General features: G+C 40.2%; 1 protein-coding gene across 2 annotated transcripts in view; it reads right to left on the bottom strand.

The window, feature by feature from the left end:
- The window catches only part of MCTP2 (multiple C2 and transmembrane domain containing 2), a 193,866-nt gene extending 171,790 nt beyond the window's left edge, over positions 1 to 22,076 (bottom strand). For both annotated transcript variants that reach the window (XM_008048190.2, XM_008048192.2), the window contains exons 1-3: positions 21,595 to 22,076; positions 7,253 to 7,315; positions 5,972 to 6,080 (exon numbers count right to left, since the gene is read on the bottom strand). In XM_008048190.2, coding sequence (XP_008046381.1) covers positions 5,972 to 6,080; positions 7,253 to 7,315; positions 21,595 to 22,056 — 634 coding nt within the window. In that variant the 5' untranslated portion in view covers positions 22,057 to 22,076. The remainder of the gene's footprint in view (positions 1 to 5,971; positions 6,081 to 7,252; positions 7,316 to 21,594) is intronic.
- Between the last annotated feature and the right edge of the window lie 662 nt (positions 22,077 to 22,738).

The following is a 22,738-nucleotide window of genomic DNA, read 5'->3' as shown; positions in this document are numbered from 1 at the left end:
TGCACATGTATGTTATCACAGCATTGTTCACAGTAGCAAGAACATGGAATCAGCCATGGTGTCTGTCAAAAGAACTGCATTAAAAAAGTGTGGCACATATACATGATGGAATATTATGCAGCCATAAAGAAGGGAAAAATCATAAACTTCACATCAACCTAGATGGACTTAGAATCTATAATACTGAGTGATCTTTCACAGAAACAAAGAATTGAGTATCACATGTTCTCACTCATAAGCAGACTTTGAACAATTATCACAATACAGTAAGAAAAGGATTGGCAGTAGCAGGAAACTGCCAGGAGTAGGGCAGGGAAGCAGGATTGGCAGTAGTGGAAGTCTGCCAGGGGGGCACACCTCATCAACAAGGGTACCTGAATAATGGACATTTGTGTACTTAGCCCTGAATTGTGCCCCACATCTTTAAAATAAAAAAATTAGAAGTTAAAAAAAATAAATTCTGAGCCAGGCTCGGTGGCTCAGCCTGTAATCCCGCGCCTTTGGGAGGCTGAGGTGAGTGAATTGCCTAAGGCTGAGGGTTCGAGACCTGCCTGGGCAGCTAGACCTCATCTCTACAATAAATCAAAAAATCAGCCGGGCATGGTAGCGCGCGCCTGTAATTCCGGCTACTTGGAAGGCTGAGGAGGAAGGATCGCTGGAGCCCAGCAGGTCGAGGCTGCGGTGGCCGGGAGCGGCCACTGCACTCCAGTCTGGGCGACAGAATGAGACTACAACTCAAAAATAAGTAAATAAATAAATAAATTCTGTACTTCAATTTCCTGAATTAAAGCTTAGCCAAATGAGCACCTAGATCTAATATAGTAGCCTTCTTCATGCAGGTCTAGCTCATGGTCATGATCTGTATAATAGTCTTCTTCATCTCTGAAATCATATAAATCCTTGTTGCTGACTTTAATCACCAGGTCCCAGTGGAGTACCAGTATAGTGCTCACTTCACTGAAGAAACTCAAGACATGCTTGCTAAGAGAGTAAGTGAATAAATCCTCTTCCCTTCTGGAAAGATACTTTCCCTTTTACAATAGCCCTCATCAGTCCTTTTCTTTAAGTCCCGCGCTGAAGTTGGATGTCCTCAGTGAAGAACTAAAATATATTTATAGCATGCTATGTAAAACCACCAGTACAGCTTTGTGGGTCATACACAGATGAAGAAACTATTCTCCCAGCTAACACAGCACTAATGTCATAATAGGGCAGATCAGCCATTTATCCAATTAAGGATAAAGGTGCATGTTTTAAACAGGTAATATTTTTATAGGTTTGAGATGAGAAAGAGCTTATACTTGTGAAAAACATAAAAGACTACATAGGACAAGTGCCATTTGGATAGAAATGGAAGGTGATTTACTATTGCAACAACCACTCTTCATTTTATATTGACAGAATTGGAGAACACACTATACAGACTAAATATTTAAATGTATAGAGCATTCAAAAATATTTTATGGGCCAGGCTCGGTGGCTCAGTCTGTAATCCCGTGCTTTGGGAGGCTGAGGTGAGTGAATTGCCAAGCCTGCGGGTTCGAGACCCGCCTGGGCAACTTGGTGAGACCTCGTCTCTACAATAAATCAAAAAAATTAGCTGGGTGTGGTAGCACATGCCTGTACTTCCAGTCACTTGGAAGGCTGAGGGGGAAGGATCGCCAGAGCCCAGCAGGTCGAGGCTGTGGTGGCCGGGAGCGGCCACTGCACTCCAGTCTGGGCGACTGAGTGAGACTCCAACTCAAAAAGAAAAAAAATATATATTTTTTATGTTTAGAATTTTGGCACACAGTTTTTTTGTACCTAATTATGTTAATTGGGCTGATATCAAACTAAATTATATTCAAAGAATATTAATAAGTAAAGCTTGAGACCAATGCTAGCGAGCAAATGGATAATGAGGTAAAGCCCCAGGAAAATAAAATGTCATGGCTAACACAATTGAGAGCTGATGCTTGGCCAATCAGGAGAAGCACCTTCTTCTCAGGGGTCAACACCAACTGGTAGTGGTGGCTGTCTAGAGCAATGGTTTTCAAAGTGCAATCCCTGGACCAGCAGTATCAGCATCACCTCGGACCTTGTTTGAAATGCACATTCTCAGCTCCCATCTCAGACCCTCTGCATCAGAAACTCTGGGTATGGGGATCAGCAATGAATATGTTCATAAGACCTCCATGTTGTACTGATGCTCACTCGATTTGAGAATTATTGGTACAAAAAACTGGTAGACAAAATTCTGAGGCTGGGATGGGTTTCACAGAGAAGACTGCTGTTTTGATAAACAATGTTGGTCCTAGGCAGAGAAGACAGGAGTGGGAGCACATATACTAGTGATTAGGACCCTGCTTAAAAAATCTATAGTGGACACTCAAGTGCTGTCTTTGCCTCAAGTGGGCTCTTGATCACATCCTAATCACCTGATCACACTTTACACTTGTGATAACCACACAGGAATTAACATAAAAACACTATAGGAAGACACGCTACCCCTCAAAGTTACACTTTTAAAAATGTTGGGAATGGGCTACTTTCTTAATAGATAATAATTAATCATCCCAATAAATAAAACAGACAAGAACAATGACCATTGGCTTCAAAAGAAATAGGTGCAGGAATAGCATCACTTACGACCTAAACTCCTTATTAGGTATTTATTCTTGGATTATATTAAGTTTACACAAGATGAAAGTCAAATTTTGACATGATGTTGTAACTCTGATAAAAGTATGTAGACAGAGGTGACAATGATTAGGGTTAGGGCACAAGTTATGGTCTGTCCTTTGGTTTTGAATCTACAAGGTTTGAAATAGGTGTACATAAGTCATATTGTGTCACTCATTTTCTGATATGTGCAATGGCTTTATTATCTACTAAGTTTGCTGGCTATCTACTGGGAATCCACTGTAAATGTATCAGTATGATATATAAAGGGCAGTGTACCTGATAACTCACATCGGTAAGGGAGAAGGAAACAGAAAAGACGAAAAAAACTGGAGGAGGAGTAGCTGACCCATAGAAGAGGTCCAGGGTTTATGCATGTCCTCAAATTTACATATTGGGGGGATATTTCAAAGATTTTAAATAGGACATATATTTTGAAGGTTTGAAAAGCATTCTTCCTAATAAAGTTAAATACCATCTGTCTAGAACACTCTTCAAATTTCCAGATAAGTTGCCACAAAATGAACTTGATAATGGTAATTATTTAACAGAATTATCCACTGGGCATTGTGCAGATTCAGAGCAAGAGTCAGGATATTTGTGAGAGGCAACCTTACATTAGTTTATAGCCACATTCCTTAGTGGCATTTCTAAATGCATGACATGTTATCTGCTCCAAATCCTTAAGAATAGCATAAGAAATGTAGCTACTAAAATGGATGCATTATAACAATGATTGAAACAGGAAGGGGCACAATTGATAAGTAAGAAATTATTATTTTTAGCTAGGTGCCATGGCTCACACCTGTAATCCAAACACTTTGGGAAGAGGAGGCAAGAGGATTGTCTGGGTTCAGGGGTTCTAGACCAGCCTGGGCAACTTGGCAAGACCTTGTCTCTACAATAAATTAAAAATTAGCCAGGCATGGTGGTGCACACCTATAGTTCCAGCACTTGGAAGGCTGAGGTGGAAGGATCACCTGAGCCCAGCAGGTTGAGGCTGTGGTGACTGTGAACATGCCACTGCACTTCAGCCTGGGTGACAGAGTGAGATTCCGAAAGAAAGAAAGAAAGAAAGAAAGAGAGAGAGAGAGAGGGAGGGAGGGAGGAATAAAATATTATTTTTATTAGAAAAAGATTTACCAAGGAAAATGACTTTTTTCCCACTATTTTAAAATAGAGAAAATGAGAGAGAGAGAGAGAGAGAAATTTGGTTTAAAAAAAGAACATACTTCACACAGGTCTAAAAGATCAGATTAATGGGAGATTCTATAGCCTAAAACATGAGGAGTAGAGAGCCATAGCAAAAAGATTTTCAGGGCAGAGGAGGGCTGGGAGGCAGGAGGGAGTGTGGCAGTTGAGCCAAGAAACGCTCAGGCTTGGAGCAGCAGATCAGGAAGCAGAAGGTGGCCCGGGCAACTCTCAGAGTGACTAGTTGGTGCATCACATGCAGGGTAGCTGAAAGGGCCAGCAGGGCCCCAAACCTTGAGGCTGAGCAAGGGCCAGCAAAGGCACTTGAGGACAAGCAGGAACAGTGAGCACCGTCTTAAGCCAGAGAGGAAGACTTTCAGAGACAGGTGATAACCAGGAGACTGGGAAGAACCCAACCTGAACCACCAGCTCACCCTGTCCAGCTGCATGTCCCAGCCTTCCTCACCATCACTAATGGCAGGACAAGCAAGCAAAAATAGCATCCACAGATGAGGAAACAGAAACACACAAAGAGGTAAGCACACATTTCAAGAGAACTAAGCATGCAAAAGAAACTAATATTTAAAAGCAAAAGCAGCAAATGCAGTAAACTGACACCTAAAAGCACTAGACAGGTGATTTTAAACATGTACTTAATATTCCTAAAAAAGATATGGCATCATTACATTCATAAAACAAAATAGCTACTATAGAAATTTCAAAAAATGACAACATAATGGATGAACAGAATAGTACAATGTTAAGAACAGACAAGAAAATGATCAAGCTAGAAGATCAAGCTGAAGAATACTTCCTGAAAGGGAAAAGTCATGGGGAAAATGAGAAAGAAAAGCTAAGAGACATAGATAACAAATTAAAGAGTCAAGAGATCCTTCCTTCATTGAAAACATGTTCCAGAGTAGAAATGAAACAACAGGAGAAACTGGCCAAGACCTGAAGCAAAACACTGAGCCCTTTATAAAGGAAAGGCCCTTTATAAACATTTTTTAAAAACCATAAAGATAAAAACAGAATATTTGCCTGATACACAATGAAAAACTTATGAAGAACAAAAGAGGCCATAAAATTAGGGACACAATAGGCGGGCGGGGGAAAAAATATTTATGATATATAACAAAAAAATGTCAATGCTGAAAATTATAAAGAATTGCAATAATACAGAAGAAAAAAACAATTTAAAACTGGACACTATGTAAGTTAATGCCTACCACCCTCCTTATAGCCTATAAAGTAGGTTTACATTACTATTTTGTTTACAAATTAAGAACTTAAGGCATCAAGGAGTCAAACTACATGTCTTACATCAAACAGCAATGAATAAAGAAGCCAAGGTCTGGGCCTAGGCAGTCTGGTCCACTGTCCACTTTTAAACACATGCTATTTTTATCTAAGGTTTAGCCATAGCTGTGTACAGAGGCATACACAATAAGTTCATAAGAGCATCGTTTATACTGCAGAGAAAGTAGAAAAAACAAACTATCATCAGTAGAGAAACAGATAAAGCATTATACTATGGAGCATTATGTAGTATTTAAAAGAAAGGAGATATATTTACATGGCCAATCTTGAAGAATTGTGGCAAAGTAAAAAAAACAAGCTTACTTAAAAATATATTGGTATATTTTTATGAAAACATGTAGAGACATGTAAAGGGTGAACAAAGCCATCACCAACAGATAATCGCTATTAAGTCCAGTGGAATTTCAAAGCAGAAAGGAGGTGGTTTAAAGGGTATTTCCATCAATTTGTGTGTTTGATGACCTCATACTAAGGTTGTATTCACATCTTTCTCATGGATAATTAAAGCAGAGTCATTGAGGGACTATTTTCTTAAGGAGTTGCTTTGTGCTGGGCATAAAGTTATCAGTTATTTCATTCTAAAACAACTTTATGTAATTATTAGAATTATGAATATGATAATAAAGAAAGTAAGATTCAGTGGGTTTAAATATACTGCATTACACCTGGAGAGGCTTAGATTTGCATTCCAGTCTCTCCTAAACTATGCATGACAGAAAAAGTTTACTAACAACATTGATACAAAGGTAGAGAAAAAGAGGTTTGCAGGCTACACAAGTATAACAGACCCAGATCTTACCACAGCGGTCTCGGACAACAAGGTTCCGGCCTTCCTTCAGGTGTATGGTGAGGAGGTATGCAAAAGGACTGGGGAGATTACTCAAGCCATCGCCAGCTTCCCCGAGAATCTGCACAGATGGAGACGACAGTTAAGATAGTATGTCTTGGGCCCAAGAAAGATAATTTGAGATGTTTCTTAATTGAAGAGGGAGAATAAGAAAAAGCACTAATGATGGTCAACTGCTATCCCTGACTCCCACTCATGATGGACTTGATTATACTGCTTTATTAACAAGTCCTTTATATTTTTCCCCAGAGGGATTTTATCAGAATTCAGAGTTGATCACTGATTATATTTTTGCAAGATTAACCTCCCAAGAATAGAGTAAACCAGGTACCAATTTCTGAAACATCCTCATTAATTGACTGCAGGATTCCTTATTATAAAACTCATAGTAGAGCCCTGCAAGAGGAAAGAGCAAGAAGCAGTGCAGTTGTTTGGCTGGCTCCCAAGAACCTGCATCCATACTTCCAAGCTGAGAGCTAAAATGTCATCCTCTTCTTCTCCACCCTTCCTACCAACCCCCATTAATTCTGGTAGACCTCTTCCATGTGTAAAACAATTTCAGTTCTTGACATTCAGGTGAGCCCTTCCTGAACCCACATGGTCATCCGACACACTCCTCACTTGTGTCTGCATGGGACACTGTTCATTACTTTCCTGATTTTTCCACATGTCTCTCTCATTCCCTGGCACCCACTATTGGTATCTCCAACTCTAATGCTCACCTCCTCTCAACTCTGTCACTTCCATCTCCAGAAATGCATCAACTTCTACGGGCCATCATCACAAATTCAAGTCTATTTCTAAATATTTATTATATGAATCCAATTGAAATTTTGAGCCAGTTCAAACTTTTGACTATCCTCAAAGAGAAAGGACAGATAAAATCACTTATCATTGACTTATTAGATATTCAATTAATCGAACTTGTGACTAAGCCAACCTTGACAGCCTTCTTTTGAAAGTTTCAAAGCACTTCAAAATGGCTTCATCTCCTTTACGATCTCACTCAATTTCATAGCTGTTCTGTATTTTTAGAGGAATCTATCCTAGTCTGACAAATAGATAGCCATTGAATTAATTTCTTTCAGCCAAAATTTGCAAGGTCTGTTTTTGTAAGTGGATAGTTTAGCATTCATTAGAAATAAAATAAAAGAGGAAAAGAAATACAAACCCAAGCTTTTGATGAGAAATATTTATAATCTTTAGTGTTTGTTTTTAAGGACTGCTACTCACCAATTGTTCTTCAAAATGCTGAGATGTCATAGAAGCACTCAGATCACCACTTCCACTTAACTTCTACAAATAAAAAGAAAAAATCCTGCTTTAAAAAAGCAAATGAGTATCAGCTCATGAAGATATCCTCTATCAGGTCTTTCTCTTTGGAAATCTGAAATTTGCATACACAGTTTCAGGTGTGTAGGCTGCCTTCCTGTTTGTGTGGCAAGAATTGGCAAGGAGAGTTGGACTCGGTGGTGTCACTCCAGCTGTGACCTCTGTCACCTAAGGCATTGATTAGAGTATGGGTCAGGCTGATTGTACTCACCTCCTGGGCCACTTGGACATCTCTAGCTCAATTATGTGCTTAGTGTGCAAATAGCTTTGTTTCCAGTGAATAAAGTGGGGCGGCAGTGCCATTGCATCAGATCTCTCTCAGGGTAGCCTGCCTGGCTCCCAGCCTCCAAAGGAAAACAGGCAGTTCAGGATCCAGAGTACTGAGTCTGTCAGTCAGGCAGGAAAGGTTTCAAATGTGATCTAAAAGACCTTCCTTCGGGAGGCGGGTGGACATAACATCAGTAAGTGTACCTGATCTCAAGCCAGGCAAAGTGGGGAGCATAGGGAGGTCCAAACTTTACCTGTATCATGACCACTTGTATACCTAATCCTGAATTGTTCTCCACATCTTTAAAATAAGGAGGGAAGCCGGGCTCGGTGGCTCAGCCTGTAATCCCGCACCTTTGGGAGGCTGAGGTGAGTAGATTGCCTGAGGCCGCGGGTGCGAGACTTCATCTCTACAATAAATCAAAATATCAACCGGGCGTGGTAGCGAGCGCCTGTAGTTTCAGCTACCTGGAAGGTTGAGGCAGAAGGATCGCCAGAGCCCAGTAGGTCGAGGCTGCGGTGGCCGCTCCCGGCCACCGAACTCCAGTCTGGGCGACAGAGTGAGACTCCAACTCAAAAAAAATAAAATAAAATAAATAAGGAGGGGAAAAAAAGACCTTCCTTAGCTGTACCTTCATGAGGCTAACAACTGTACAACTGCCAACCCCAAACAAGGAAATGCAAATTCTGAACAAATGACCTCAGAATGGGAGGTATCTAAGTTTCCTAATTTAAAAATGTCTACCATACCCAGGAAATGATTCCACAGAGTGATGAAACCTGCATCCTTCCATAGTTAATATGAGGTATAGATTTCACAGTTGTGTCAGGTTTTACAGGCACAAATTAAGGGTCTGGATGAGCTCTGGGACTTTATACGGTTTCTTGGGCTGAATGTGAGGTTGGCTGCCTGCATTGAAAGGCAGAGCAGAGAGGACATGAGTGAGTAAGCGCCCAACAAGTTTAGGATGTTCCTGTCTGTCTGCCACATTAGACAGGGCTTATTTCTTACATGAAGAAAATGGGATTTCCCCCTCCAGTGAAGGCTAGGTAACTCCAAGGATATGGGCCACTTTGGAGACAGAAAACAGGTCTACAGAGATTGCTTAGATAACCACGAGCAGGGACCAGGGCCACTGATGATATTGATTCTTTCTATACACAGTGACCACCAGGGATGTACTCGGCACATCTCAGAGATCCTGTTGGACACCAGTTTGCATTTTTTATGGTTTTTTTTTGAGTTGGAGTCTCACTCTGTCGCCCAGACTGGAGTGCAGTGGCCGCTCCCGGTCACCACAGCCTCGACCTGCTGGGCTCTGGCGATCCTTCTGTCTCAGCCTTCCGAGTAGCCGGAATGTCAGGCATGCGCTACCACGCCCGGCTGATTTTTTGATTTATTGTAGAGATGAGGTCTCTCCAAGTTGCCCGCCTTTTAAGACACACATTCTCTCTTTCAAGTGGAACTTCTGGAAGAAATGGAACTCCAACTCCAGACCAAGAGGGCAAATTTTCAGCACCAAGGTAAATGGCGAAGACCTGCAAACAAGCACGGGCTCTCTGACCACTTCTTCTGTATACAGTGACATCAAGAAAGCCTATAGCTGGGTGGAAAGAAGTCCTGAGCACAAGAAGGTGTGGAGCCTCATAGGTCTCCAGTCACAAAGAATACCGGCCCTAGTGTTCTAATCCGTGGTTCACATGCCTGCCTCTTTCCCCGTCAGCCCCAGGTTTAATGTATCTAGATTGTGAATCATTTTTGTTCAACTCAGATGAACTCATGTAGGATCAAGAGTGATTTCAGACACTTGAGCTTTTTCTAGGACCCTGGCACTTCAGTTACAATATGCCCCTGGCCCTGAAAGTACCACCACTGTTTAGGCAGGAAAAGAGCCCTAACTTTCAAAATGGACAAAACAGCAGGCAAGAAAGGAGGCAGCAAGTCCTTTGTTGAACAACCTCTCCCTTGGTTCTTGGTATCTTCTAGATATGTCATGTGTAAAAAGACCCCCAGGTGACCTGGGCAGGACTGCCTGAAGACCACTTTATAATAGTCAGAAATTTTTTCATCTCTCCCAATGCCAAAAGACTCATTTGCATGCCTTTTACACCATATACTACTATTTCCCAGAAATCCAATCAATTTCTGCTTGATTTACAACACCCATAACCACACCTTCATGTACAGAGTCAGCAGTAACTGGCACTATCCGATGTTCTGAGACCTGAAAATCTCCCACTATGATCTCCAGTTTTATTAAATAAATCAATGTTCCACGTAACCTATCTTGTTGGAAGACAATTCCATAAAACTACTGGAGTTGGGATTAGAATTTCTGTGTAAAGTGTATGTTACTACTCAAGGATCATGGTGGCCTGGTATCCTCCACCATGTGGTGTCACCCCTCAGGTCACTGTACCCTATGTATTCTCCCAAGTTGGCCTCACTGTACTTAATGATGATGTAATTAAATGACAGAATTAGTCCCTTTAATCATGTCATTTATATATTACCAAAAACGAACACAGAGCTTTTATTCAAATATGTGATAAGTCTTCCACTTATAACAACTAGGAAATTCAATGTGAGAAATGACATTAATTCAACATTACGGCTGGTTTTACTCACAGAAAAGTCACAGAACTTAAAGTTATGGTTCCCACAGCCACCATAACTGTCGTACACCATATATAAACACCAAGGTAGGAAAGTGATTACCATAAAGAACTGCAAAATGTGCCATATGCACAAGAGAACCGAGTTATAGCTACTGGGGGACACATAACTTTGAATCTTCTCCCACACTCTTGCATAGTGCCTACGCTATTATCTACTGAGTAGAACTTGCATGATTTTCACCTTCTTTGCAAACCTAGTAACTGCAGCAATAACTTCAATTTTCATTAAGAGCCCAATTAATATTTATTTAATCAGAAATCTCCAATATACCACAATTATTAGAAGATTTTTTTTTAATGTTCCTGATAACCACAACTAAGCACTCTGGGTTGTTCTTTTAAAATTTTTACTTCTTAAAAAAATTAACTCGCTGTAAAACTGACATTTTTCATGGATACACCATAATTTCTAATACCTGTTACGTATTTGTATAACTGTCATCACAATCAGGACAAAGAACAGTTCTATCACCCGAAAACCTTGTTTGTGCTATCCTACTGTGGTCAAATCTTTCAAGCCCTGATATGTTTGCACCATGTAGTTTTATCTTTTCCAGAATATCAGGAATCATACAGTACACAAACTTTTGAGATTGGCATCCTTCACCCAGCTGAATGCCTCTAGAATCCATCTGAGTTTTTATCTATATCATTCCTTTTTATTGCTGAGTAGTATTCCATCATATGATTGTACTAAAGATTGCTCATCCAATAAGCATCGGTTTGAACAATTTCAAACTAATTGTTTTCAAGTACATACTTAGGGAAAGAAAAATATTTGCAAATATCATCAAAGCTAACAAATCTCAATATGATAAAACTGTCTAATTACCAACAAGTGTTCAGAAGTACAGCACTGGCATCTTAGCATGAACATTAATATGAGTTTAGTCACCTCTTGCACAATTCTTACCACTGCCTTAAGTGTTTTTGTTCTGTGTGTTTTAATGAAAGCAAGTTCGCATTGATATTTCCAGTCTACCTTGCTAAATTAAAATTTATGGAAAGTTAACACATACTTTGCATTCCCTTTAGATGAGGACCTTACATCTATAAGAATGTAAATTTTATTAAAATTCGGCAGGATATGGGGAGACATTTGGACACATCAATTATTTAAAAATGAAAATCTCCTCTACTTACCAAGAATCTCCACAGTAAGACACTGATGTGAATAAACAACGTTTTCCTTTTGTATACACTAAATGTGGTTTTGTGCAACTACCACAACCCATGTAGCAGTCTGAAGGATCTTCCTATGAAGCACACACAGGAAGCCAAACTATAAACTAGCAATCACTGACTGTTTAAATTTCAGTGGAAGAAGATATAAACCCATATCCAGAAAAGCTAAATAAGAGTAGAAAGTTGGCTGAGCAGATCAATCATATTGTCTTTAAAAATTACTCTATTAGGCTATTGCTTTGTTAAACTCTCGTGTGTCTACATGGCACTTTGAGTTATGGTTACCACGTTTCTTGCCTTTGGCCCCCTCCCCTATCTTGGGAAGGTGAATTGATCTCTCTCCTTCTCTCTCTCCCTCTCTCTCTCCCTCTCTCTCTGCCTCGCCTCCTCTCTCTCCCCCTCTCTCCCTCCCCCACCACCATTCACCATTGTCATGCTAAGCTATGGTGTGGCCATGTGTTCTTTGAGCTATGGCCAGGCCATGTTTTCCTAAGCGCTGGCCTCTTCCTCTACCTTGGGGAGGTGAATCTCCTCTAATTTACTGTCTAAATAAACTAAATTTTCCAATCTAAAAAAATTTTATTAAAGTAAAAGTGCGGCAAAAGACATATACACATATATACATGTCATCTGTAACCCACATCTAGTCTATTAAGAATATGAATATTTAAGGCTATAGGAGTCACAGATCCCTACAAGGCAAAATAGTGACAAAATAAGCAAAAGAGATCAGGTGGCTACACTGACCATGAAGCAATTGGACACAGTGATAGAATAAAAAAAAAAAAAATGAGCTAAATGGTAATTAGACATCAATATTGGAATGTATGTCCAGAAAAAAATCAAGTCTACCAAATGGCTAAGTCTGTTCTTATTTCATTTTTATACAACTTTTCAGGAGGTTATGGATCATACAATCAAGGTATATAAATTTAGTTTTCCCTCATACCCAAGATTTTTCTCTAAAAGGAATACTCTGGAATACTGACTATCAAATCCAGTATACATGATATAAAGTGTGTGTGTGTGTGTGTGTGTGTGTGTGTGTGTGTGTGCGCATTCATACAGCCTACTCAATCACATAATGGTATAAAACAACAGTCAGCAAGCCAGGCTCAGTGGCTCAGCCTGTAATCCCGCACCTTTGGGAGACTGAGGTGAGTGGATTGCCTGAGCCCAAGGGTTCGAGACCCGCTTGGGCAGTGAGACCTCATCTCTACAATAACTCAAAAAAACAAATCAGCTGGGCGTGGTAGCGCACGCCTGTAGTTCCAGCTACTTGGAAGGCTGAGGCGGAAGGATCGCCGAAGCCCAGCAGGTCGAGGCTGCGGTGGCCAGGAGCGGCCACTGCACCCCAGTCTGGGCGACCAAGTGAGACTCCAACTCAAAAAAACAAACAAACAAACAAACAAAAAAACACAACAGTCAGCAAATTATATCCTGTGAGCCAAACCCAACATGCCACTTGTTTTTATAAATAAAGTTTAATCAAAATACAGTCCCATCTATTCATGTATATATTATCTGTGGCTGATTTTACGCTACAGCACCAAATGAGCAGTTGTGACAGAGACTTTCTGGCCCACAACACCAGACATATTTACCATCTGGGCCTTTATAAAAAAAACTTTACCAACCCCTTAGCATAATGCTCTAAAATCTTTCTTTATATAGTAATATTTGGTCACTGACTTCCAAAAATTTATTGCTTGCTTTTAGCAGTAGACACTTTAAAATAATGATGACTTTTACATTGCTTAGCACTTTCTAATTCACAAATATATACTCCTATTAACTTCTTGTAAGGAGTCCACCAGCTGTCATTAATATCTCCAATTCACAAATAAAGAAGCCAGAGCCAGAACGCTAAATGGTGATCAAAAAGAAGCAATAGAATCAGGCCTCCATGAGCATACTGGTTTAGGCTTCCCCTGAGCATCCTGGGTACTCTGTGCTTTTCACTGTACCAGACCTGCATCAAAAGGATCCCAAAACAGCACACCTTGCCTGACATACTAAGGCAGCATGGCACAGTAGTGAACAAGACTTTGGAGTCAGAAAGATCTTGATTCAAATTCAACTTTATCTACTTCTTAGCTTTGTGCCCTTGAAGAATCTACTTAAAATTCAAGACATGGGGACATCCCTCAGTAGGGTAAAAAAAAAAAAAAGAAGATACTTACCTTATAGGTTATTAGAAGGAACATTCATTCAAAGGGTATTTACTGTGAGCCTTCTCTGGGTCAGACACTGTGCTAATTCTCTTTGTGCACAGAGGAAACCAAATAGACATGGTCTGATGAGATCATATTTATATAACACTTATCGGAGTTCCGTACACAGAATCTCCCAGGAAGTGTATTACATTGGTGTTGTTATTCTGCTACTACTGTTGTTATTATTATTATTATTATTATTTTAGAAGTAGTGTAGTAAAACAGCAGATATGTTTGAGAAGAGGAGCAAAAACCCCAAAGGTGGTCAACAATCCAAGTCCCTTCCTCAATTCCTTCCAAATATACTGTTATTATGACAAGGTTAGAGGGCTGGCTGAGGTAGCCTTAGGATAGTGCCATCTTTCTTTTTGCACACAGCTCATCAGCCTGTGCACGTCTTCGGCACAGCTCTCATCCAAGGCAGAGCTTCCACTCGTTGCCATTTTCAGTGTCTACAGCAGCTATAGCAAGCACCGCCAATATGCTGCTAGCCCATTCTGCCCTGCCAATGAGCAACATAGCACTGAGCCCTCAGGGTTCCTTTGCATCCTGCCCATTCAGGACACCAAGTAGTCATTAGAGCCTGCTAGAGTTGCCTGGCAGGATGGGAAGGCCCTATGTGATATGGCTTCTTTTATTTCCCTGACATCTCCTCCCATGGCTCCTCATCCACTCCTCTGTAGCCTCACTGCTTCCTTACTCTTCTTGAAACACACACCAGACACACTCTGGGGCCTCTACGCATGCTGTTCTCTTCTGAAAGGCTTTGCCTCCAGACACATGAACAGCTTGCCTTCTCACCTCCTCTGTATCTTTGTGTAAAGGTTATCTTCTCAGAAGAGGTCTTTCCTGACCACTCTGTTCAAAACGGTAACACCTCCATCCCAGCATGTTCTCAGTTCTCTTTCTCCCCATGACACATCGCTTTCTGAATATATCTGTAGCCTGTCTCCCTTTAGAGCAGGAACTTCATGAGGGAGGTGATTTTGTCCAGTTTTGTACTGCTGTGTCCCTAGTGTCTAGATCAGCACCATTGCATAGTAGGTGTTCAACAGATGAGGAAGAAGAAAGGAAAGAGGGAAAGGGAGACCAAGCGCACAAAGGCCCCTGGGATGTGGCTTACATACCTGCCTGGCTGAAACAATGATGCTGAGGTGTAATTTTTGAGATGAAACAAAAATAGTAAAGAACACATAATTGAAGGATAAATTGATGCACTTGTTTAATTTTGCAAGTTGGAGGCTGTTTCCTCTCCTCTGTGGTTTCTCACTCTGTTTCTCTGTGGTCACTAAACTGAAGCTCTTCAGTTGCCAAGCCATTTCTGGAAATATCTCAATGGGGAACTTCTCTAAATCACCCAACTCATCCGCAAAAGCTAGTACCAAAGCTAGTTATTTAGAACTACAACTGCCAAATGAAATGTCAGGGAAGGACATATCCCATTGTGGAGTTACACGGATGATGGAGAGTAATCCTTCCTTCCATGATTATTAGTTATTGACCATGACAATAAGCCCATTCAATCTCTATAATTATCCTTGGGTTTAAAAGGACACAGTGGACACAGAAAAATAAATATCTTCCTTTTGTGATCAACTTTTTTGGATTTCCGGTTCTGAGTTCTTCCACTTGCAGAACTGCACTTCCAAACCCATGTTGCACACAGTGCTATACACAGGCTCAGGATTCAGACAGTCCTGGATTTAGATCCTGGCTCTGACAGTTACTAGCCGGATGACATTAGGCAAGCCATTAAAATTCCTCAAGCCTCTTTTTCATTCTGAAAAAAATAAGCAGTATTAAAAACAATTATAATAGCACTAACAAATACAACTATAATCATGGCAGTGAGTACTTGTTAGGTGTTTGTGACTGCCAGGTACTGAGTTAAAAGCTTTCCACTTTTATAGTCCCATGGTCATGAAAATTTACTCTGCACTACCCTCTAACTTTCTGAATCTTATCCTCAAAAGGGTCAAACTTTAATCCTTTCCTGACTACCATACTCAGAGCAACTTCTCCCCTTCACCTCAACTGGATATACAGTACTGACTAGGGACTGCCTGGGTTGGTCAATTTTTTCAGTATCAGGGTCTAATCAAATTCTGGCATCAACATTAAAAGCAGGAACCAGAAGAGACTGTCTATATTTTCCAAATACTTAGCTGAATTTACAGGGCATGTAAACGTACCTTGTAAAATAACTACTGGGCAGATGCAGAGTGGGGAAGTAGATGAGAAGAAAAAGCAAGATAAGAAGGGAAAAAGAAAAAATAAGCTTCCTTTCCTCTGAGTTTTCTTAAATTTAGCTTCTTCACATTTAATCCAATACTTGAGAACTTGGTTAGAATATATCTTACTCAACCAAAACCTTTATATATCACCACTTCCCCAACTCAACTGAATTTCTTATAGCCCTCAAAGCACCTAACAGTGGCTTATGGCTGGAAAGTCAACTGCAGAGACAACATGAGTCAATGTATTTCCACATAGGCAAGGTTTGCAGAAAGGCTGGGGCACAATGGCCTTTTCAAGGACTAACCCAGTGACACCCTTGCCCAGGACCAATTTGCCTTCCTCTTTCTACTTGTTGTAATATTTTCCTCTCTCTATAGAAAAAGACATTGTTTCCACATTTCAGGAGCTTATGATCTAACAAGAGAGACAAACTTCTATACAACTAACTTCTTTGTATATAATATAGTGGTAATGGTGTTTCGCAGTATTCTAAGATCCTTTTACCTTCTTCCCTAAGTCTCATGATAAGAGCAATGAGATCATCCTTTGAGAATAAACTGTAAGACCACTGTCTCAGTCAGTTTAGGCTGCTATAATAAAATACAACTGACTGGGTGGTTTAAACAACAGAAATTTATTCTATAATTCCGGAGACTGAAGGGCCAAGATTAAGGTGCTGGATAATTCAATTCCTGGTGAGGACTCATTTCCTGACTTGCAGATGGTTGCCTTTTTGCTGTGTCTTTAACATGGTGAGGAATGAGAAATCTCTTGTGTCTCTTTCTCTTGTAAAAGGACATCATGTCTGCTGAATCAAGACTCCATGCTTATGATCTCATTTATCCTTAATCACCTCCTAAAGATCGTATCTCCAGTAAAGTCATGTGGAGATTAGGGTTTTAAGATGTGATTTGGGGCTGGTGGATACCATTCAGTCCTTGGAAACCACTCTATCCATCAGACACACAAAGTCACCTGAAGGAGACAATATGGCTGCCAGGCCACCATGATAAGCTATCAGCCTGACTGAAAGTGATAATATACAACTAAGAAAATAATGTGTCAATCAGAAACAGGGAGGCCATGCAAGTAAGCCTAGGTAAAAGTCTGAACTTTCTCAGAGGGAAGAGAGAGCCTAAGTCATAGGACTTTAAGAATCCTGGCTGCAATGGCTAAGCAGGCTCACACGTAGAGATGGATGAAGGTGGTCCCAGCAGACAAAGTGAGAGGATGCCAAGTTCTCAATTACAGATCAGTCCTTATCATGAGAAGGAGGCCGTACCAAATGTCATCAGCATGGAACCTAACCATTCGTGCCATGATTCACACTCATCCATTTCCTAATTCTGATGTTACTTCTCATAAAGACTGACTTGGAGAAGGAAATACACCCCAAATACTTCCAGACACCGAGATAATCACTTCTCTCAACAAGTTAATGAAGTCGTTGTTGATTATGTTTTGATTTCCCTTGTAACTTCACATCAATGAATGAGCTGTTTACATCAAAAGGAATGTTAGAGTCGATATAGTATTTAATTGTCATTGCAAATTAACTGTAGTTGACATTTGTCGCTCAGACTCATGACCATTTGACTATCATGAGTCAATCCTCAGAGCCAGATGGCCATGGACAGTTACTACAGATCTTGAGGCACAGTGACCTTCTCAAGGACTAACCCACTGATAGATACCCTAGACCAGGACCAATTTGCCTTCCTTTCTCTACCTGTTGTAATCCTTTCCGCTCTCTACAGATTTCTACACAAAGCAGACTGAGGTCAGTGCTCAGTCATAGCAAAAGCAGCATCCTGTGAAAATGAAGCCAGGCTGATTAAGCCAATTACAGAGTAGGAAAACTTACCACAGAGAAGAAAATGATCTGTTAGACCTTGAAGGATGGAGGATTTCAGTAAGAGAAGAACAAAGTGAATACGAAGTGGATAAAGGAGGAGGAAACAGATGTGACATGGATAAATGAAGACTCCATAGAATATAAAAAGTGAGGGGAATGAAACAGTCCAACATCATTCACAGATTTTGATTTGAGCAACTAGGTGTATAACAGTGATGTTGCCAAGAAATGATGGTCAGTGGGGGCACTTCAGAGAGACAATGAAATCTTTCAGAGCAAGTTGAGGCCAGTCTTCTGTGGGATGTCCTATATGATATAAAACTGGGGCTCAAGAAAGTCTGGTGGAATCCATTTTACTCACTGTATCATTTATTCTAGACCTACAGTCTCTCATTTTGGTTTTATGGCTCGTTTGAACACCTGCACTGACTATTCCAAGTTCTACCTGTTCTCTACATTCTCACACTCTTTTCTCCTTGTCCTTCATTCTCCTTTTCCTCATCATTCCTTTTCCCCATAAACTGTGAACCAACACTATGCTTCCTTTGCTGACAAAGGACTGGAAGTGACTGTAGAATTCAGACATTGCCACAATTTGGGGGTCCCATTCCCCTGCTGCAGTCTTAGTCTAGCACCTGATCAGTGTTGGAATACAACAGGGAGGCAAACCCTACTGGTTCCTCTTGCCACCCAATGCCCTTTGCCTGACCCCTTCTGGAAAGCTACAAACATAATAAGTAAAACTGAGGATATTTGGCAAGCATGTAACTGTCCTTGTTGTACACCAAGATTGTCACATGCCAGCCCTTTCCTTCCTCATTCTTTTCTATTCCAGGAAAGTTATAGAAAACCATTGGTCATTAATTAGGAAGAAACAGGTGAGCCAGATCCAAGATACAGGTTAACCAACTTCAAAACTATCCAGTGACATGAATTCTGCAAGACTTCCCTCTTCATTAGAAAAGGGAAAAAAAAATCATAAATTCAGATTTAAGAATAGTATGAGACTTGGGCAGAAAACTCTGCAACTGTCTAAACCTCTTTATAATTTCAGTTACCATCATATAAAAGAACATTTCATTTAGAGAACTTTTTCAAGAAAAATAATCCACATATATTGACTTTAATAATAAACGGAAGAAAACTCTAACAAACTCTAATAAAACCCTATTAATCTTATCATTGTTATCATTGATTTTTCGTATTAAACAAATAACAGTTGAGCGCATGCTATGTACCAGGCACAGATCAAAACTTTTAGAAAATAAAGAAAGGCCAGGCTTGGTGGCTCAGCCTGTAATCCGAGCACTTTGGGAGGCTGAGGCAAGTGAATTGCCTGAACCCACGGGTTGGAGATCAGCCTGGGCAACTTGGCAAGACCTGGTCTCTACAGTAAATCAAAAATTAGCTGGGCATGGTAGCGCATGCCTGTAGTTCCCTCTACTCGGAAGACTAAGGCGGAAGGATCACCAGAGCCCAACAGGTCAGTGCTGGGGTGACCATGAGTGTGCCACTGCATTCCAGCCTGGGCGACAGAATGAGACTCCATCTCAAAAAAAAAAACCGAAAGAAAATAAAGGCAAATTAGATGTATCTCCCCCAGCCATGTCAATCCCCCAAATTAATACAGCCTGCTGGAGAAGATAAGTTAAGAGAGCAGTTTTTCTGTGCTAGGTGATAAACTGGATCCCCAGGCAATAGGATAGGCTCAACCCAAAAAGGCAGGACTGGGGACTCAGAGCAGGCAAGGAAGAAGCAGGGTAGATAGAACTATGCTGCAAAGGATCCTATATGTTTGATCAGTTGTACTCCCATCCCTCCATCCTCTGCAAGCATGCCACTGAGTAGGTCAATGGCAGTCAAGTGGTGAGAACCTCAACCATGGAAGGAAAAATCAGTCTTAGTTTCTATTTTGTACTTCCCAGCAAAGGATACTTTTTCAAGAACAAAAGTTTAAAACAAATGGCTGAGTTAAGAGAGAAAATCAAATGATCTAGAATAACCTATTCTTGAAGAATTCTGCTTACTCCAGGCTGCATTTAGAGAAAATAGCCACCATCGTCAGCTATCCATCAACCATCATGGAGCAGCCCTTCTCCACACAGTTCCCCTTCCAGGTATATATCACACCAGAAAGCTCCCTGAGCCTCCATTCCAGATAGAGCAAAATGCTCCCCTCCCCCAACTGCATCCATCCACAATTCAGGCCTGTGTTTGCCATATTTCCTCACCTGGCAAGCATGCTATCCTCTGTGCCAGCTTGGACATTGTTTCACACAACACTCTCATTTCCCACACACTGATTCCCTCTTTCCACTGAGGTGCCTAGAGACTAGGCTGAGATATTTTACAATGATACCACTGGTATCTGGCTGCCTGTTATGCTACGCTATGTAGTATACAAGGCTCTCCCAAGAGATCATGGCTCAAGGGCAGAGTCACTTTCTTACCCATCTCTATTTCCAACAGCAACTTTTACACTGCCTGGCCTAAAGCAGCATTCATATATTTATATTTATTCAACAAAGACAACTAAAGTGCTAAGACATTGCAATAGCAGTGCTAAGACATTGCAATAGCAGTAGCTTAAAATAACTGCACCTGAATTTTAAAATGTTAGCATATCAAAGCCAAAAAGCCACTCATTTTTTTCTGATTAGATATAAGTTTAAAAAAAGATAAATATTAAATTCAGTATATAATTCAACATGCCACCTCCCTCATACTGACCTAATTTAATGATCCACCTAATTTGCATTTTAGTTAGTGGAAATACATAATTCAAATTTATAAATAACTCTACAAAAATCAAGTTTTTACAAAAATGATTATATAAATGTTAACGCAAAAGGAAAAAAATAGTTACATTCATTTAATGAGTAGTAAGTAGTGTCTTAACATAGTAACTAACACTTCCTAAAGAATACAGTTTCAACATCCTCTGAACAGCCATGACCCCATTCCCCAGAGTAAAACCCAAAGATATGGCACACTCAATAAACTTTGGTTCTAAAAGTAAAACTAAAAAGTCTCAGTTGAATAATCAGTTTTCTATGTAATTGTAGCACTAACCAGGAATACAGAAGATATAATCCCTGACTTCAACATGAAACGTACTTTAGTGGCAATAAGGAAGGAATGATAAAAAACAACAGATTAAATCAATCATTCAAATCATCATTTAATAATTTGGTGATTGAATTTAAAATGAATTCATTGTAAAATACAAAGTTTGTCACATAATTATATTTGACTGATTGATCTTCCTGAAACACTAAAGCTTTGTAAATTTTTTTTAAAGAATGTGCTTGAAGTTGCTCACAGTTGAGTGCAAACACACACACGTGTGAAACAGAAGGAAGTACCAATCCTCAGGCAGTCAAAGGGAGACATATATTTTTACATTTCTTAGAAATAATGCTATTCATAGTTTGTCTGCAAGTATGACTGAGCAATGGTGTGGTGAGAGAAACAGATATACACTTAAGACGTTCCAGAAAAAGTTATGTTCTCAATTTCTTTGCCAGCAGATGGAAAAAAGAAAACTCATCCAATAGGGCTTTTAATGTCCTAAAGTGTCCTAGAAGGTTGTGTGTAATAGTTTTAAAATACATAGAGGTCAACCCTAAAACTAATGGGAACACTGCCTATAATCAATATTGCATTAATTTAAATTCTTGTAAATGACATTCTCCCCATCCAAGCTAACCACAAAAATAACTCCTAACCAAATTTTCCAAGGACATTGACTGCACTTTAAAAAAAACAAAAAGAAACAGGAAAGTGCCCAGTCCCGATCTCACCTCTGGCTCTTCAGCCGCATCACCTCCAAGGGGAGTTTTCTGAAGATCAAAGATGCCATTGCTGGACACCCGCCTTTCCTCAAGAGAGGCATAGATCTCCTCTGAGTCTGTTTCTACCACACGGTGATGGCTGGCTTCTTCCTGGCTCCAATCCAACTCTTCTTCAGACTGTTTCAAGGAGCTACTGCTGCTCTTGGGAATGATCCCTGCAGTGGACAAGCTGCTGGGTACTGAGGTATAGGAGGACTGGGGCCCAGAGTAAGGCCGACCCTCTGGGGTCAAGGCCTCAGACTCCAAAAGGTCAGGTACAGAGAGGCTGAGGCGGCGGTCCAAGTGATGCCTTGCCCTTAAGTCTGGGGGTTTATTTGGGTTCTTTTTCACCTTCTTCTTGCTCAAGTTGATTAACAATGGCCTGGTCCGCTGTTTTAACGAGCCCCAGACAGATGGTTTATCCAGATCCATGACTGCATGAAGACGTAAGAAAAAAAGATGCCTTTTGGAAAACAACTTCAGTGGCTCCTGTAAAGCAGAATATAGGAGAACATGAGCCTTCCTGGAGGTACTAGGACACGTCGATATGGGAAACATGACTCAAAATCTCTTATTTCCACTAAGTGATCAAACCTGAAACTTTTGATTGGTAACTTCTACAAATAGTGAGAAAAGCGTTTTTAAAGAACAGTTTTTAAAGAATTTTCTCAGAGCTGTCATAAAAACATTTAAAGCAATGAATGAGACTGTAAGGTTGGCACCAAAAATTGTTTCATAAGAAGACTACTTCCTTATTTCCTCTATAGGAAAAGCAGAGTTAAAGACATTCACTAGAAAATAATAATAATAATAATAATAATAATAATAATACATTTGAAAAAAATAAAGATGTTCACTAGAACAATAACAGCAGATATTCATCAGGATGATCAAGAGGTGGGATCGGCAGCAAGGGAGGCTTTCTATTTCTCTAAACCAAGGTCAGCAGTCTCCATAGAGGACCAGTTATTAAATGTTTTAAACTTTGTGGGCCAGATGGTGTCTGTCACAACTATTAACTCTGCTGTTGTGACATGACAAGAGATACCTAAACTTTAAAATGTGGCTGTATTCTAATAAAACTTTATTTATAAACACAGGTAGTAGACTGCAG

This window comes from Carlito syrichta, unplaced genomic scaffold (assembly GCF_000164805.1).
Source record: "Carlito syrichta isolate Samal-C Ts95f unplaced genomic scaffold, Tarsius_syrichta-2.0.1 Scaffold120869, whole genome shotgun sequence".
NCBI classification, from domain to species: Eukaryota; Metazoa; Chordata; class Mammalia; order Primates; family Tarsiidae; genus Carlito; species Carlito syrichta.
This window is presented reverse-complemented; position numbering and strand designations above follow the sequence as displayed.